Source organism: Lagopus muta, chromosome 24 (genome assembly GCF_023343835.1).
Source record: "Lagopus muta isolate bLagMut1 chromosome 24, bLagMut1 primary, whole genome shotgun sequence".
Taxonomy (NCBI): Eukaryota; Metazoa; Chordata; class Aves; order Galliformes; family Phasianidae; genus Lagopus; species Lagopus muta.
Window position 1 is genome coordinate 2,350,160 of NC_064456.1, and position 16,686 is coordinate 2,366,845.

The window sequence follows — 16,686 nt, forward strand, 5'->3', positions numbered from 1 at the left end:
GCATCAGCTGGGTGCTGAGAGCTGTGGACCTCTGTCCACCTCTGCTGTCTTCCCCTTCTCTGAAGCCCACCAAGGGGGCATGGGATGCTCTGGGATCCCAGGAGCAGATGGCACTGGAGGGGTGATCCTGGATAGGTCCAGGCAGTGCCACCATCCTTTAGGGACACCAGGTGGTCCCTCGCTGTGCTGGATGCCCCCCTCCCCACCCATGGCTGCGGTGATGGGCAGATCCTGCAATGCTCAGCAGCACTGTGGTGTGCAAAGTGTTAAGCTGTCAGGAGCTGCAGGAGGAGAGCAGACCTTTGTCCAGCTGCCCCTGCACCTTATCTGCACGATGCCTGGGTGAAGCACGGCGAAAGGTGATGTCAATACAGCAAACAGTTACAGAAACCATATGCTGGTCAGCAGTACAATCAGTGTTTTGAAGTAAGGCAGATATTTCCTTTTGTGGCAAACAGAAATCCAAAGCCTGGAATTGTTTACTTCCAGCTCTGAGCTTTGCAGTGACCATTCAGCTCTCCTCTGGAATTGCTGCAGGGGGATCTGAGCACCCCATCCCCAGCCCTGCTCTGAGCTCAGCCCCGCAGCAACAAGGCAAGCTGTGCAGAGCCATGGATAAAAATAACCCTTCTGTGCACTTCCCCTTGTGCTCAGGATGCATCATGCATGAGCCACCAAGCATCACCCACGTCCCTTGCACTGTCAGCAATCACATGCGCTGCGGTGGCTCCTGGGGAGGGATGCAGCTCCCTGAGACCCTTGAAGCCCCCAGCCCACTGTGCTGGCTGCAGAGATTTGGCAGCACACAGCTCTGTGTCTTTGTGCACCCACAAACCACAGTCCTTTGAGAGCTCCTCGGGGGATTGAAGGAAAATCTGCTGGAAGTCACCTGCTGTGCGGGGAGTTTTGTGGCACAGAAAGAGCCGGGGGGTTTCTTCGCTCTCCTAATGATCTCCTCATTTGTTGGTGGCAGCTCAGCCTGCTGAAGCCGTGCATTTTGCTGCTGAGCTCTGCCCTCCCAGCCCCTGCCCTGCCCAGATCCACCTCCCGGGGCTTTCTGAGCAAACTTTCCACTTCTTTCACTGCAGAAATCCCAGTGAGAGACCACAAAGGCCGAGCCTCCAGACCAAATGAACAGCGCGGTCTCCTCCTGCAGCTCACTCCAGCACAGTCAGCACTGAGGGTGCACGGGAAGGAGGACACAGACTGGGGCAGCAGAGACGTGCAGGATCACTGCTTTAGGAATGGCAACCACTCCGGGTTCTGTTTTACCAAAGCATTTATTGAGCCGTGTTCAAAAACATGACAATCTGCAGGGCGTGCTCCGCAGGGCCGCCCGAGGCATTTTGTGTGCACTCCTCGGCACGGAGTGAACCTCTGTGTGCTCTGCACTCCCCGGCTTGGGGACTTCTTCTCCATCCCCATGGCGCTGAGCAGCTCCTGCCCCACTCGTGGCCATGGCCGCAACCCGGCGGCTCCACTTCCCTCCCACCCCATAGGACTCACAGCCCTAAGGGGCAGCGGGCGCGAAGCCCACCCGGTTATTTCCACGGTCGAAGACGGAATAATACTGTCGGATGAAAACGTCACCCAAAATCCAGAGGGGTCCAGCAGGAGGGGGGACATCCATACCCTGGAAGCCGCTGAGGCAGATGTCCATGCCGTCACTTTGCTCCTGCAGGGAGAACAGTGATGCTGGGGTCAACCCAAGAGCACACAGAAGGAGAAAGAAGGGGGATTTGGGGTCCTGGGAACCCAGCAGGTGGGAGCTGTGGGTACCATGAGGGTGTAGGCTTGGGCAGAGAGCGTGTAGGGGATCCCGTTGATGGTGAAGGTGACGATGGGCATCGAGCTCAGGAGGCTGCAGTCCACGACGTACTGCAAGAAAATGGGGATGGCTCACATGCCAGCACTGTGCATTCCCCTTCCCCCACCACCACCTTGGCCGTATTACTGACGTGAAAACATGGGCAGCAATGAATGCAGAAAATCTCTGCTGTGATTGCCTCAGTGCCACAGCACGCAGTGCTACCCTCCTTCGGGTATCCTTTGCAGCACTCCTCCCTGCAGTGCCCATCCCCAGGGCTTTGCCCCTGCTCTCCCCCCTCGCTCTCACCTCACCATCCATAGGTGTGGCACCAATATATCTTTGCATCTCCTTTATGTCCTTGGTGGGACCAGTGAGCAGAGACGTGCCGGTGTCCACGATGGCCTGGCAGCCATTGGCACAGAAAGCCACCGTCCCCCCTACCTGCACACTGTGGGAAGGTGCAAGAGATGGGGAGCACTGGGGATAACTGGAAGGGACCCCAAACCCCCACGCTGCCCAGCCCCACTCACTTGTCCACCTGGATCTGCCAGTAGCCCTGCACTGTGACTGGCACCCAGTGCAGGGTGCCCAGGAAGCGGGAGGGATCAAAGCCTCCAAAGAGCACTTCTCCACCCAAGGAGGAGTCCGGGTTCCTGGAGGAAGGGGGGGGATGTGAGCCATTTATTTTCCTTTTCCATCTTAAAAAAAAAATGTGGATTGATACCCCTATGCTTCCCACAGATGCTCAGGGTTTTAAGCCTCACTGTGGTATGGTCTGAGCTCTGTGATGCTCAGCACGCTTCCAAAAAGCCTCCTTGCCATCCTGCTGCTCCCTAAAAGTAACACCTGCACCAGAACCACATCCTTACGCGCTCATGTAGACAGAGAAGATGGGCAGTTCCACCAGATCTTGGGCCATCATGTTGTCAAAGACAGGGGTGACCCCATCCACAGCCAGCGAGGGGTACGCCAGCCCCAGGATCCCATCAAATTCTGAATCCTGGAAGGTTTTTCCCGGCTCGCTGACGCTCTCTGCAAAGGGCTGATTGCACACAGTCATGCCTTCCACCTGTGGGATGGACGGGGCTCATTGATGGCTCTGGGACATCCCGTGTCACGACTCAGAGCAGACGACCCGAATGCGACTCACGGTGACATCATCAGAGCCGATGATGCCAGTCAGGCTGCCGGTCCCATACTGGAGGGAGATGGGGAGACCCAAGGCCTGGTAGGTGCTGGAGCGTGACGGCTGGAAGCGGGCGTGATTGACTGGGGAGAGAGCAGCTTGCCAGAAAAATGGGCACGTAGGGGTGCTTTGGGGAGCTTTGCTGGGGGGAAGGGTGAGCTTGTGCAGTATTCAGTGAGAGACGACGATCGTCAGTGCTATTCCCAAAGCACAGACAGCGATTCTTGCAGCCCATCACTGCAGGCTGTGCTGTGGCTTTGATCCCCAACCCCTTTGTGCTTTGCAGGGCAATGCTGCGTGATGTGCTGCAGTGCTGGGAGCTCAAACAAGCACAGCACTTGTCCCCAGCCCAACCCCGGGCACCCAGCCCAGCACTGTGGTCTCTGTGCCTGCCTTGTTCCTGCCACTCAGCTCCTCGCTGACCATCCGCATTATGTGCTATAATCTCTCCTTGTTTGCTCAAAGGCCCTCCCATAAGAATGGCCCAAAGATCCTGGCTGATATCTCCCATGGGCCGATGGTACCGGGTCCCCGTGGTGTGATTGCTGCTGAGCAAATAAACCCACGCTGCTCCTATCCCCACTGCACCCCATGCAGAGTGCAAACACTGCACCTCCTGCATCCTGCTGCTGCTCTGACCCCATGGCCCCACTGGGGCCGCTTTGCACAGTCTGACTCGTTCAGGGATCCCCTACTCACTGCAGGCTTTGCTGGTGCAGTAGATGGATGGCACCCAGAGGTTGGAGGAACCCGTGTCGAATATCACCGTGAAGTTCTGCGGTGGGGTCCCAATGGAAATCTGCCCAAAGTACTCCATCTGGGAAAGGCAGAGCAGAGGCTGTTGTTGGCCACTGGAGCCTCAAAGCACCCTGGCTGTGTGTGGGGTGAATAGGGAACAGTGTGAGGATGGCTGCATTGTGAAGCGTTTGTCTGCCTGGGCTGCATTGTGCGGAGGGAATAGAGAAGCCAAATATTTAAGGAACAGAAGTGCAAGCTGAAAACAAAGGCAGGATGGTGGGTGTGGGCACGAGCCTCTTCCCGCAGGGCTGCAAGATAGGGTCCCCTTGTACTTCCCAGCATAGAGATGCAAACAATACACAGAGCTCTGGAGACCCCTTTTGCCTCTGCCCGTGCATCCCTTGCGCAGAGGCCTTCTCTGCTGCTGCAGATGGAGGGGGATTTGGCTCCTGGGGCCTGGGTGGGTAGCACAGAACAAGCAGGGGGAGGGCTGGCATCGAACACGCTGCCTTGTTTGTGCTCAGCATCATCTGCAGGAACAAAAGGAGCAGCCGGGCGCAGGCAGCCACCATCCCAGGCATGCTGCAGCTCGTTCCTTGCGCGGGAGCAGATTTATTTGAGAAGGATTTGGGCGTTCAGGAGCACTCATGCAGCACAGCAATCTTTCAGGACGCTCCGGGCTGCCACCAACTCCACTGCACTCACATCCAGGTAGTTGATGAGGGGCTCGTTGGCTTCCCCGAAGAGAGAGCAGTCCTGTGTGTACTGCACCATGTCCAGCCTGTGGGCCTTCCAGAACTGGGAGAGCTGCCCACGGTCCCGCAGCGACTTCCGCAGGGAGCGGTGCCGCGTCAGGGTCACCCTGCAGAGCACGGGTCTGCATCACTGCATGGGCACAGGGCTCGGGATGCTGCAGTCCCTGCGCCTCTGCACCCACCCCAAGCATCTCCCAGTGCTGATGCAACCCTCAGCTGCGTCCTCACCTCCTGTGTGGGAGATAGCAGCGCTTCCCCCCCCCTGGGAAACCCCCAGCACCCTGCGATCCCCTTTACCTCTTCAAGCCGCTGCATGGAGCGAGGCAGAGCACGGCGAGGAGGAGGAGGAGGAGGAGGAGAAGGCTGTGCATGGCGGCGGTGCAGGGCTGCACGGCGAGGTGGTTCTTATACCAACAGGTACACCCTCGCCCCGCGCTATCAGCGATAACGCCCCTCTCCGTGTCAACACTGGGCTTTGGCTGTGGCAATGAATCACTGGGCACCTCTCGGTCAGGTCAGAGAGCCGGGTTGCTGGGGAGGACGAGGGGCTGGGCCACGTGGGGCTGTACGTGGGGTGGGTAATGGGGGACCTGTGGGCACCCCCGCTGTTTTTTTCCTCCCCATCCCTGTTTTTTTTGCTGGGGTTGCAGGAAGGGGACGTTCAGATGGTGCCGAGCTGCCTCAAAAAGGCAAAGATCTCATTAGCCTTGATGAGCTGCTCAGGAATCTGCAGCTTTGCTTTTTGTCATCGAAGCACGGGATTGGCAAAAGCTGCTTTGCTTTAGGAACAGTTACATGTTGCCTTACAGCCACTGATGGGTTCTTCCCCAGTGGTTTCTGTTTAATACTGGACAGTCATCTCATTAAGCATCTGAGAATGCAAATAAAGGATGCTAATGAACAAACACAACTCCTATCTGCTGCTGAGGCTTTGTCTTCCTGTGGTTGTTTCCCATGTTTGTGGCCCTGCAACAACTGATGATGGATGCCACGAGGAGAGATGTGAGCAGCACTCACGTTATTAACAGCATTTCTACCCCTAGCGCAGCGCTAATCAATTTCCCATTTATTGTGGTTAGACTGTTTTATTTAATCTTATTTAATTAATGGCAAAGCAACCGGCACTGAGGGGTCCGTAAATGCACAGCAGTCACCTGGAATGCTCTGCAATGGGATGGATGGGTGGTTCTGCTAACATTGGGCTGGATCCCAGGCCAGGAGCAGATCCTCTGTGTGTCCCCACATCCCTGCACCCAGGCTGGCAGCTGCAGCCTTTCCACTGAGCAGCCCTTGCACAAAGTCACCCCTATCATATTTTAAACACTGTTTCATACATCTTTCCCTACAGTTCCATGCATCCTCCTTCCTTGTCCCAGTAATATGTGGGATGTAAAAGGATTAGAAAAAAAGCAACCCTTCCTATAAGGAAAATAATTGCAGCAAGGGGAGGATCAGCCAAAAGCCATCCGCAGCCGAGGAGGCACAGCAGCACATCCACTGCTCCAGATGTGACTTATCCACTGGAAATCCCATAATAAACCCCTCCTGCCCTCAGGCTGTGTGCTGGGGAGCATGGGCTGAGTGCTCCACGTTTGGCACTGGAAAAGATCCCTTCTTGGGTCAGAGCTGGAATGGCCACAGGGAACAGGGATGCGCTGTGGATGGGAAGCGACCTCCCCTCAGCTCCATTTATGGCACCTGACTCATTACAAGAAAGCTGCTCTCAAGCTAAAAATAGGTTATCTGCATTCTTTTTTCTTCTCTGTATTTCCTTTCCTTCAGCCACTTCCACTATTAGCAACCAGTGATTCACATCGTACCCGAGCATCACCTTCTGAAAAGCCTTTTTGCTCTGATTATCAAATCCATCTCCCACCTGCTAATCTGTTTGCATATCACAGAAAGAGTAAAACCCTGTAACAGCAGCGCTGAAAAAAATAAATATTTTTATTTCGGAGAGCGATAAACAACCAAACTCCAGCTAAATATTTACCCACAACAGCAGCAGCTGATGGGTGAAGGCTGAGACCCAATGGAATCACCCAACAGCTCTTGGAAGCCCAGCTCAACCTCCTCACCTGCTGGTGATGGGGCTCATGGGGGCTCACATGGAGCATTTACCCCCAGAGCTGTTCTGTGTGCCCTGCTTGCAGTGGAGCAACATTTTCTCCCTGTGTTAAAGCTGCCCATGGGAGCACATGGTGCAGTTGGCCGGTGGGAGCTGTGTGGGGCTGCAGCTTTCCCAGCCTAGGGCCCAACCTACAGCAGAGAAACACCCCAAAATATTTAAATGAGTGAATGCAAGCGTCATGGAACCCGGTGCCATCACTTCTGGGGGCAAAGCGAGACCGCATCCGGCGCCCAGTCAGTGAGCACTGCTGCACCAGCTGCAGTCAAACATCCACCAAAAATGCTCCAGAAACATCCCTGACCTCTGCAGAGCATCCCATCCATTTGCTCTGTGCCCCGAAGGCAGGACGGACACACGGAGGTCTCTGCACCCCAGGTAACACCCAATGGGCGCCCAACGTGCCGCGCTCCGTGTGGTGATGGGCAGCACAGGGCTGTGCTGGGGCTGTGCTGTGCTCTGTGCTGTGCTGAGCTCTATAGCTAAAACTAAGTGCTGAGGTCAGGCAGGAATAGGTTTGAAGTCATCTGGGGCAACGCCGTGGGTTTGCTTACCTTCAGATTGAGCGCAGACATCTTGCACTCGCAGCTCAACCAGCCGAGCGCTCTACAAACCTTGAGTGCAATGGGGCATCTTGCTATAGATGGGGTTAATACCCTGGGGGTGGGCAGGAGGGGGCTCACAGCCCCTGAGACACCAAAAAAGTACATGTGCTGCAGCCCTTATCTGCAAAATAGGTATTTCAAGGCGCATCTGTGCGTAATCTCTTCCATCTCAATGCACCCCAGCAAAGAAGCTGCTTGCTGCTGGTGTTTGGGTTTGGGTCCTGCTTTGCTGTTTCCTTCTAAGCAGTTCAATTCTCAGATTGCTATCTGCTGCTGCAGCAATCTCCTGCACCAAAATAGGAAATGAGCCACTCAAACGGCGGCCATTTGAGGAGGATATTTGGGGTGAGCTCAGATCAATAAGGAAGGGGGAAAGTCCTGGCAAGACATGGACTCCTAGCTCAGCAGGTGCCCAAGGGTTGGGTAAGTGGAACGGTGCAGGGGAACGATGCCATTGTGATGCTTTACTCTTGGAAATACATCTTTGGGCTTTTGGCCCATGGGATGGATGGGCCTTGGCTCCGTCGATCTGCGTTTATCGCTCACATCATTATGGCTCCTTTAATCACCATCTCTAAGCTTTAGCTGAAGATACCTCTGCACGAAAACTGAGGGCACTTTTTTGTGAGTGAGCACTCACGAAATGAAGGCTCTTGGTTGCTGTCCTTCATTATAAATCCCCAAGCAGTACAGCCAAAAATCTCAAGCCAAGGAGCCCGCTTCAGGCACACGTATCATCTGCAGTGCTTTAAGTCCTGACAGCTTCAGCAGGATTGAGGCACTCACCTACAATGAAATCCGAGGTGTTTCAAGCGCAGTTAAAGGGAAGTGCATGCCTCCATTTGCAATGGGATTGGAGCAAATGATTTCCTGCAGCACTTGGAAAATCCTCTCCCAGGTGCCCGGCGGGCGGCAGTGAAGCATCAAGCACAGCTTTGCCTGTTGGTTACTTTCTCCTACGATTTATTTTTGCCTCCAGATGAGAGTTATTGAGTATTTTTTTGTGGATTAAAAGAAAAAAAAAAAGTGAAGAAATGTGAAAGAGGATTAAAGAAAGGAGGATGCACTGCAGCTGGTGGCAATGGCGCTGTTATCAGCCCTAAAGCTCCGTGCTGGGAGCAGATAGAGATGAGGGGATGAGGGCAGGGGAAAGGCTGAGCATAGGGGTGTGTGGGGCTGCCTGTGTCTGTCTGTCTGTCTCCAGGAACCTCAGGGACGTTGCTGGCACCACAGTGACGACGGAGATGGAGCACTGTGAGTGGTGAGTGCTGCACGGCCCATGGCACAGCTGGGGCTTGGGGTCTGGGCTGAAGGTCGGTGGGAGCCCTCTGCATCACTGCTGCTTGGGGTTTTCAAAATCCCTTCTTGGGATGGGACCCCAGAATGAAGGGTGTGGAGCCCGGGGCGCTAAGAATGAAAAGCAAAACCAAAACCTCTGCTGGCAAACTTTGGGCTGAGCAGACTTGGAGGCCACGTCAGCCAAAGCGATGCCGAAAGATTTCAAGTAATTCCGATATTTCTTTCATTTGGGCAAAATCCTTTTCTCCCATTCAGGTGGGTGCCTGTTGCCACCTCAGCTGTGACCCTGCTGCTCAGCTCTCTGCTCCTGCTGCTGCTTTACATCATGCTCAGCAGGAAAATAGGTAACGCACCACCCTGAGCTCCTCCATCATCCCTCAGCTCAGAGAAGGAAAGGGATCTGCCCAAAGCCTCAGCACCCCCATCCCCGAGGCACCCCCAGCACCTTGTCCAGCCCTGATTCTCTCTCCTGCTATGGGGCACTGGGTCTGGGCACCCCTGCACCCATCAGACCCCCCCTGCTCAGCACTGATGTGGAGCCGTATTGATCGCAGCGCAGCAGAGCAGCCATGCACAGTGATGGAGTTGCACAGCCCAGGATGCAATGCTGCTCCAAAAACATTTTGTATTATTGCTCTGGTTAGAAGAGCAGTGGGGTTTCCCCGCTGACAGAATCGATTTGCAATATCAGAATCCAGATGGAGCTGTGATTTCCAGCAGGAAAAGAGATGCTGCCCATATCTGCACCCAACGCGTGCTCTGCCAGGCCTGTGGGTCAAAGCAGCTCTGAACTTACACATGGGAAGGGTCCCCGATGTGCTGATTTGACTTTGGAGCCTGACATCGCAGAGAACAGAAAGCACACTTCATCAGCTCAGTAATTGAATTGACAGATATTTGCCCACTCCAATACAAAATAATAATTGCTGCTGTGCTACGGCCCGCACCGAGCTGCTGGCTTTGGGGAGCGGAGCGGGGATGAGCTGTGCAGGAAGCTGCAGGGGAGAGAAAGCACCCAAATGGCACTGGAGGGATGCGGGGGGGGGGGGGCTGCAGCTGGCTCAGAGCTGCAGCAAAGGGCTGATCCCCCTCCCCACTATTGCAGACAGGCACTGCTGCAGCGCACAGGTGAGCAGTGGTCCCATAGCACAGCCCCAGCAACCACCCATCTCTTCAGCTGGAGGGGAAGGGGTGCAGCAACCAAAGTATACGGGTAAGGGGGATCCTGCAGCACGGCCATGCATTGCTCTGTGCTTTGTGCTTTGTGCTTTGTGCTTTGTGCAGTGCTTAACCAGAGCTGCTCAGTGCTGCTCCTCCGGGTGCCAATGCGGAGCAGGCAGTCTGCAGCCATGCACTGGGTGCAGCAGCTGTGTGCATTTCGGGCCTCTCCTGCTCCCTGTGGGCACTGCTCATGGGCAGGGGGATGGATGGGGTGGGATCACACTGCGCCATCTGCATTTTCACTTTTCACTTCCGTGTACGTGAGCCTATTTGGGCTGAGAGCATTCCCATGTGTGTGTCACTGCTAACGATGGGGAGCACAGAAGCAGCCGCTTCTGCTGCTCACACTGTTCTCTGATTGCTTTTTCTCCCTGATTACACGTTTCTGGGATGCATGCCCCATTTAGAAGGGAGCAGCGAGACGTCTTCAGAGACCTCAGAGGACTCGGACAGCAGCTCTGTGCACCCACAGGTACGGAGCTGTGCTCCACGGGCAGAGCTCTGCCAAAAGCAATCACAGCTGCTACAGCCGTGGCAGCACGATGAAGGCAAAGACATTGAGATGTATTAAAATAAGCAGCAGTACAGCTGTAGGTGTTATCCCCTGCCCCATGCAGTGCTGACAGGGGGATGCCCTCACGGGTGATGGCAGTGCCAGGGCACGGTGTGCTTTTCGGTTCCAGGGCGCAGGCACCCTGAGGTGCTGCTGTGTCACCCAGCACTGTGCCTGCTCCCCTAGGAAAGGAAAACCCGCTCAAAGGAAAACCTCAACTACACATCTGTGCTGTTCCCGGGGAAAGGCCAGGGGTCAGGCTCTGATAGGAACTACGAGAACATAAAGATGGGCGCTGATTACGTCAACGTGGACCCAAAAAAGAAGAAAGCAGAGTTTTGGACCTGCTCCAGCCCTGTGGCATCCAAGTCCATCGAGTACACAGAGGTGAAGCTGTGACACTTCCCTGGGGTCCCACAGCAGCCACCACTCTGTGCCCAGGTCACTGCTGGCACAGGGCTGCTGCCATTCCCTGGGATGGTGCAGCTCCCCCAGGGATCTTTCGGGGTCGGAGGCTGCGGGTGTGGGGTGATGTGGGGCTGCCCCACACCTCCCTGTGGGGAAACGCTCCTTCTCAGACTGCCACAAGCTCTGCACGTGTGTGTGAATGCCGTTTTCTCATCTTGTGAAAGCAAATGCTCCCCCAGCAGGATTTGGGTAAGAGAGGGAAATGCAATCATTTCCAAACCATCCCTCCATTGGGCTGACATATCCTGTGAATAATGCTTCCTTCGCTGATGGCTGTCATAAAAACCTTTTAAATACACTCCATCCACTGGCTTCACCCTTCCTGCCCTCACACTGATCCCTCCTCTCTGCAGCCCATTTTCCTCTGATGCTGAACCCCCTCAGGGCCCCATCAGCCCATCACCTGGCACTGGGGTGGGCACTGTGGGCATTGCCTTTCTCAGCTGCTGGAGATGACTGGGGCTCTAAATCTCTGGATGTGGAAGAAGCAGGATGGGACTACGGCATCTGTGCATGACTAAATCCCTGCATTGCATTTTCCCTGCCCTCCACCTTCCCTGCAGCAAACGTGTGGGGTGCAGGAGGTGATCTTCCCCACCTGAGCTGTGCCCATCCCAGGGTGAGTGTGGCTCCCACCTCAGTTGGAGCTCAGTGTGACCGACTGTGGCTCACCTGGGATGCTGCAGGGACAACACGAAGAAATCCCACTGCCTCCAGGTCCTGTGCCCTGCAGGTGCTCTGCTCCTCGCTAAATAAGACAAAAGAAGCAGCAGCGATTTGAGAACAGTTCTTTAATGTGCAGCAGCTGTTTAGCAGTGCAGAGCAGCACTGTGCAATGGCTGCTGACTGCAGGAAGAAGAAACCTGGTGGGAGGGAGGCAGGATCTGCCTGAATGAGGTGGAGGTGGGCCAGGGCTCTTCCAGGCATCTCCTCAGTGATGTCCGTGCTGCATTTGGGGTGCTTGTACTACTGCACTGCAGTACTGCGGAGGGGAAATACCTGGTGCAGTGCAATGCTGCAGAGAGCAATGCAATGCAGTGCAATGCAATGCAATGCAACGGTCGTGTCTGCTGCAGCCCTGGGGACGTGCAGAGCCACAGGGCAGGGGGAAGCCATTTGCATTGGCTGCTCCACCAGCAAAACCATGAGGCTGGGAGATGGCAGTGTGACTACAAGGAGCTCTCAAGCAGATGTGGCTGCAATGCCTCCTGCTGTGCTCAGACTGCTTTGCTGGCAGCTGTCAAACACCCAAAACTCTCATAAAAGGGTCTTTCTTAAAAGATGTGCTGATGCAGCATCCCCATCAGATGCCTGGGTAATGAGCACGGAGGGGAGCAGGGTGGTGGATGGGGATGCATCACAGTGCATGGAGAGGTGAAAGCTGCACATGGTGGTGGGCTGCCTCCATCTCCTGATGCACACAGCAGATGCAGCTCATGCAGCAGCAAAATCCACGAGGACAAGAAGGCTGGTGATACATTCTGGGTGAAGCACACAGCTCCTGGTGAAACGCAATGCTACCAGGAGGGGAGACAGTCCTGCCTGCCATTGTCCACGATGCCACAGCAGCACCGCAGCCTACAGTGTGCCCGAATCGGTCACCGCTTCCTCCTCGAGGGGGCTGAGGTTGGTGCCACTGCCCCTGTGCAGGGGGATGCCAGCACTGAGGCCGTGGCTGAGGATGGTGGTCCTCCTGCTGCACAGGCTGCCTGCCGAGCCCTGCCTGCGTGGTGCGGATTTGGGGCAGCCCCATAGGGCCAGACAGCGTGCTGCATCCTGCAGCGGGCGCCCGCTGAAGAACATGTAGATGCAGGGGTTGCAGCAGCTGCTGAGGCTGGCCAGCAGCATGGTGATGGTGAAGGCTGCGTCGGCGGAGTCTGGGGAGGCAAAAGGGGGGGGTGTAAACCTCCACTGGAGTGGGCTCAGGGTGAAGGGGGCTCAGCGTGCAGAGCTCAGGGCTTCTGGGGGGTTCTGTGTGGCTTCAGTGCTGAAAATTCCCTCTTGTTCTACTCCCATCCCATTGCTGGGGTGGCAGCTGGCAGCTTTCAGACCCGCTGCTTCCCTCAGTCTGCTGCCAGAGCACCTCCCAGAGGGCTGGCAGGCTGGGTAATGCCTCAAGCAGGCCAGAAGAGATACTGAAATTAAAAACATATGAAATGAAATCCCAAATCAGCTTCTCCAAGCTCTGCAGCTGGCTCAGCAAAAGCCCAAAGGGCGCTCGATGCTCTGTGCGAAAGAGCAGCGATCCCTCCAGAGGGAGGAGGGGGGAAGCTGCACAGATAAAACTCTGCCTGCAGCCACATGGGAGCACAGCAGCTCCTGGAACAAACTCCCAAATGAGGGGAAAGACACATGGCAAAAGGTTTGCATAGCAACTTGATGCCTCCCTACAGCTGCTGGTCAGAAGTCATTGGTTTTCAGTGGGTTTGATGGAGAAAAGCAACGATTTGGCTCCGCTATGGGGGAGTCAAGCAGTGCTTTGCCAAACAAACAAACAAAAAAACGCCCAAGAAAAGAAGTGAGCTCCTGCTTGTTAAAAACACAAAGGGCTCATCCCTCATTCCCACTACTACTCACCATCATCAGGAGCATCCTCGTCCCACACCGACCACATCTGCATGCTGAAGAAGGGAGCCCAGCAGGCAACGTAGGCCACCACGATGACAAATGTCATCTTCACCGTGCGGATCTTGGCGCGGGAGATGGTGCGCACACTGCTGACACGCGAGGGCTGCCCGGAGTGGCACCTTGTGCCCTTCTGACTGCAGTACGGAGCACTGTGGGAGGCTGCAAGGAACCCTCCTGCCACGGGGACGCAGCTCTGTGTTTTGCCTTTGAGGTTCTTGCAGATCTCACGGCAGATGAGGCCGTAGCAGGCGGTGAGGATGCCGACGGGCAGGAGGAAGATGCACAGCGTGGTCCAGGTGATGTAGGCACGGGCGCCCCATGGGTACCCGAAGTCAGCCCAACAATCCAGCACCCCTGAGCCTGGCTTCACCTCCCGTAGGGAGAAGATGAAGAGTTGTGGGGTGCTGAGCAGGCAGCTGAGCAGCCACACAGCCCCAACCATGGCGCAGGGCTGGCGGCTGGGCTGGCGCAGGGCGCGCAGAGGGTGGCACACGGCCACGTAGCGATCCAGGGTCATGGCCATCAGCATGTAGGTGGAGGCGAACATGCTGAGCACCTGCAGGTACTTCACCAACCTACAGAGCAGATCCGGCCCTACAAAGCGGTACGTCACCTCCCACAGCATCTGAGGCAGCACCTGGAAGAACGCGACGCCCAGGTCGCTGAGTGCCAGGTGCAGCACAAATTGGTGCATGCGGCTCAGTTTCCTCCCGGGGCGGCACACGGCCAGCAGCACGGCCAGGTTGCCCACGGTGGCCACCAGCAGGATGGCTGCCAGCACCCCCACCTCTGCCCTGGCCAGTTGTTCATCCCGGCCCTGCAGCAGGGTCCGGTTGGGGGTCCCCAATGAGGGTTGAAAGCTCTGCAGCTCTGTGTTGTGCGTGGTCTGACTGCTGTGAGAGCTGTTCCAGTCCCAGCCCGGCTCCATCCCACTCCTCTGTGTGTCCCCCAGCACTGTGGCCGGTTGTCACCTCTGTCCCTGTGCACCCACTCGGCGTTGGTTTCCTGGAGGGGTGCAGCAATCCTGGCTCAGCCTTTGATCTGGGCTGCACTGAGCACCCCTAAATCCTTAAATCTCCCTGCACGGCTCATCTTGCAATCCACCTCTATCCCTCAATTGAAAGAGAGTTCCTCTTCTTTGCTTCCTTTTAGTGCAGCGACGGCAACAGAGGCTGCATCCCTTTGGCCTTTTCCCTCCAGGAGCAGGCAGGACACCAAGAAACCAAGCACACAGAATCCCTGCAGTGAGAACTGCGGGCAGGGATTTATAGTGGGATCCCTCCCCCCCCCGCTGCGTCCAGCTGCTGTGTTGCTGCAATCAGAGCTGTGATCCCAGGCTCTGAGGATCTGTGCTGCTCCCCCCCCCCTGCAGCCCCTCTTTATTAAACTCCACCAACACATATTACGTACACACGTGCCGTTCCATGTTTGTTTTGCAACACTGAAGCTTTGGTTTTCCCCCTCCCGGCTGTTGATTTACGCCAAGAAGAAACAGAGATATGCATCTGTTTGTGGAGTTGTTACTTTTCGGGGGAAATGCAGCAGCAAACAAAAGGAGTGCATTGGGAGAGGCTTCTTCCCAGCAGCTCCCTGCCCCACATTGATCGGCGTGTGCATGGCTCTGCCCCACTGGGTGTGATATCACCGTTTGGGTGCCTGTAAAAGGCAATTATTTGCCGAGTAAAGATTTGCAGATCACCTCTAATAACCGTAAATGAGCACAGTTTGTGTCTAATTAAAAGACATTCATCCTCATAAGAGACCCTACAGGGATAAGCTACCTATCATAGGAAAGAGCCTCCGTGAGTTGGTGACAGGAGGTGTTTTGGGGAATGATGCAATTTGCTGCGGCTGTGATCAGACAGCTGCTTTGCTGGGAGATTAATAGAGGGCAATGCAAGAAAAAAACCCAACCAGCCCACAAATCAATAAAAAGCAAAGCTGAAGGCAGAGGCCGAAGGGCTGATCCTGCACAGATGAAGCAGCACTTCAGCATTTTGAGGCCACACTCAACTCTCACAGCCACCAGTTTGATTTGGAGCAGTTCCCTCCACATTGGGGCTGCTGCTCCAGATTTGGGTGATCAGCAGCAAGGAGAATCCTCCTGCAAAGGTGCTTATGGGAAAGCAGAGCTCATCCACAGAAGGCAAACGATCCTCAGAAGATAGATGTGCATTTTCTATAGGGAAAGATTATCATGGAAAGGAAATTTCTCAAGCAGAAGGATTGAAAAATAAACTCATTCGCTCCCATTGGTTTCCTGCACTTTTCTGAACATGTTCCTGCTGTTTCCAGGTTGTATTTCAGCCAAACCAGAGCTGCTCCTTCTGCAACGGCAGTGCAATGCAGCCCCTTGTTTGCACAGCAGCCCTGAGCACAACAGCTGGAAGGCCAAGCTGAGCAGGGATGCACAATGCATGGCATCCACCTGCAATGCATGTCCTCCTGCTTGACCTGAGGTCCTGGATATGCTGCAGCCATGAGTTCAGAATGGCCACAGCTCAGGAATTGCTCACACAGAGCTGTGCAGGAGCCCTGGGGCTGAGTGTTGAGCAGCACACAGCTGTGTCCTCAACCAACACCCCCAGCTGCAGCCACGTGGAGCCATTTCCCAACCATCAGCCCCCAGGAGCAGACCTTGGCGTGGGCTGGTGGTAGAACTGTGCTCTGTTGGTGCTGCTCCTGTGAGTGTGGTTTGCTTCCCAGCAAAGGAAGGAAGCAAAGGAAGGAAGCACAGGGGGCCTTGGGGAGCCCCAGTGCTCTGCATGCTGCTGGGTGCTGCTGCAGCACTCTGCGTTTCCTCGTTCCTCCTGGGTGTGACGCTGAGATACCGGACCGTGAAACTCAATTTGTAAGTCCTTAATGTTGCATTTGTCAAGGTAGAACCGTGTCACAGAGTCAATTTTTGGCAGCTGGTAGCATCAATATGACATGGAGCAGAGCATGTGAAATGTACTCTGTGTTCCTGCACCCTGCGGCACAGAGAGGGAAGTTTAACAGCAATTCAACCTCTTGGCTCTGTAGCTGGTTCCTTCGTTTTGTGGGTAGTTAATTAATAGGGAAAAAAAAACGAACGAATGAAGGTTGTTGGCTTGGGTTTAAGCACTGCCTTGGCTCGCTTCTCAAGACAAATATTTTCCTTGCGGTAAGTGATGGGGTTTAATCTCGTGTTGCTGACAGCACAAAACGTGCTCAGGCTGTGTTTTGTCTTTAGACTAAAATGCCTTTTGTAGTTCAGGTCAGGAGGGGCAGATCTGCTCGTGTCACACTGGGTGAATGCTGTAGGGTGAGTGGT

At 55.2% G+C, this 16,686-nt stretch overlaps 3 protein-coding genes across 6 annotated transcripts; 1 reads left to right on the forward strand and 2 right to left on the reverse strand.

Moving 5' to 3' along the window:
- Positions 1-1,509: 1,509 nt before the first annotated feature.
- CTSE (cathepsin E) lies at positions 1,510-3,813 on the reverse strand. Its single transcript, XM_048926128.1, has 7 exons — positions 3,696-3,813; positions 2,961-3,079; positions 2,680-2,879; positions 2,341-2,463; positions 2,117-2,258; positions 1,780-1,878; positions 1,510-1,675 (listed from the first exon to the last, which is right to left on the reverse strand). The coding sequence occupies exons 1-7, from the start codon at positions 3,811-3,813 to the stop codon at positions 1,511-1,513; spliced, it is 966 nt and encodes a 321-aa protein (XP_048782085.1). The 3' UTR covers position 1,510.
- RHEX (regulator of hemoglobinization and erythroid cell expansion) lies at positions 2,763-12,320 on the forward strand. 4 transcript variants are annotated; one of them, XM_048926134.1, is made up of 6 exons: positions 2,763-3,038; positions 4,907-8,483; positions 8,777-8,865; positions 9,627-9,734; positions 10,150-10,214; positions 10,482-12,319. In XM_048926134.1, exons 2-6 carry the CDS (start codon positions 8,359-8,361, stop codon positions 10,692-10,694), a joined length of 600 nt encoding a protein of 199 aa, XP_048782091.1. In that variant the 5' UTR covers positions 2,763-3,038; positions 4,907-8,358; the 3' UTR covers positions 10,695-12,319. The 4 variants fall into 4 exon arrangements, with proteins under 4 accessions (XP_048782091.1, XP_048782093.1, XP_048782090.1 ...); XM_048926136.1 differs by lacking the exon at positions 2,763-3,038 and having other exon boundaries at positions 3,625-6,995; positions 8,427-8,483; positions 10,482-12,320; XM_048926133.1 differs by lacking the exon at positions 2,763-3,038 and adding an exon at positions 3,625-4,445.
- An 8-nt stretch (positions 12,321-12,328) lies between these two features.
- On the reverse strand, positions 12,329-14,612 carry AVPR1B (arginine vasopressin receptor 1B). Its single transcript, XM_048926122.1, has 2 exons — positions 13,341-14,612; positions 12,329-12,640 (listed from the first exon to the last, which is right to left on the reverse strand). The coding sequence occupies exons 1-2, from the start codon at positions 14,317-14,319 to the stop codon at positions 12,342-12,344; spliced, it is 1,278 nt and encodes a 425-aa protein (XP_048782079.1). The 5' UTR covers positions 14,320-14,612; the 3' UTR covers positions 12,329-12,341.
- Between the last annotated feature and the right edge of the window lie 2,074 nt (positions 14,613-16,686).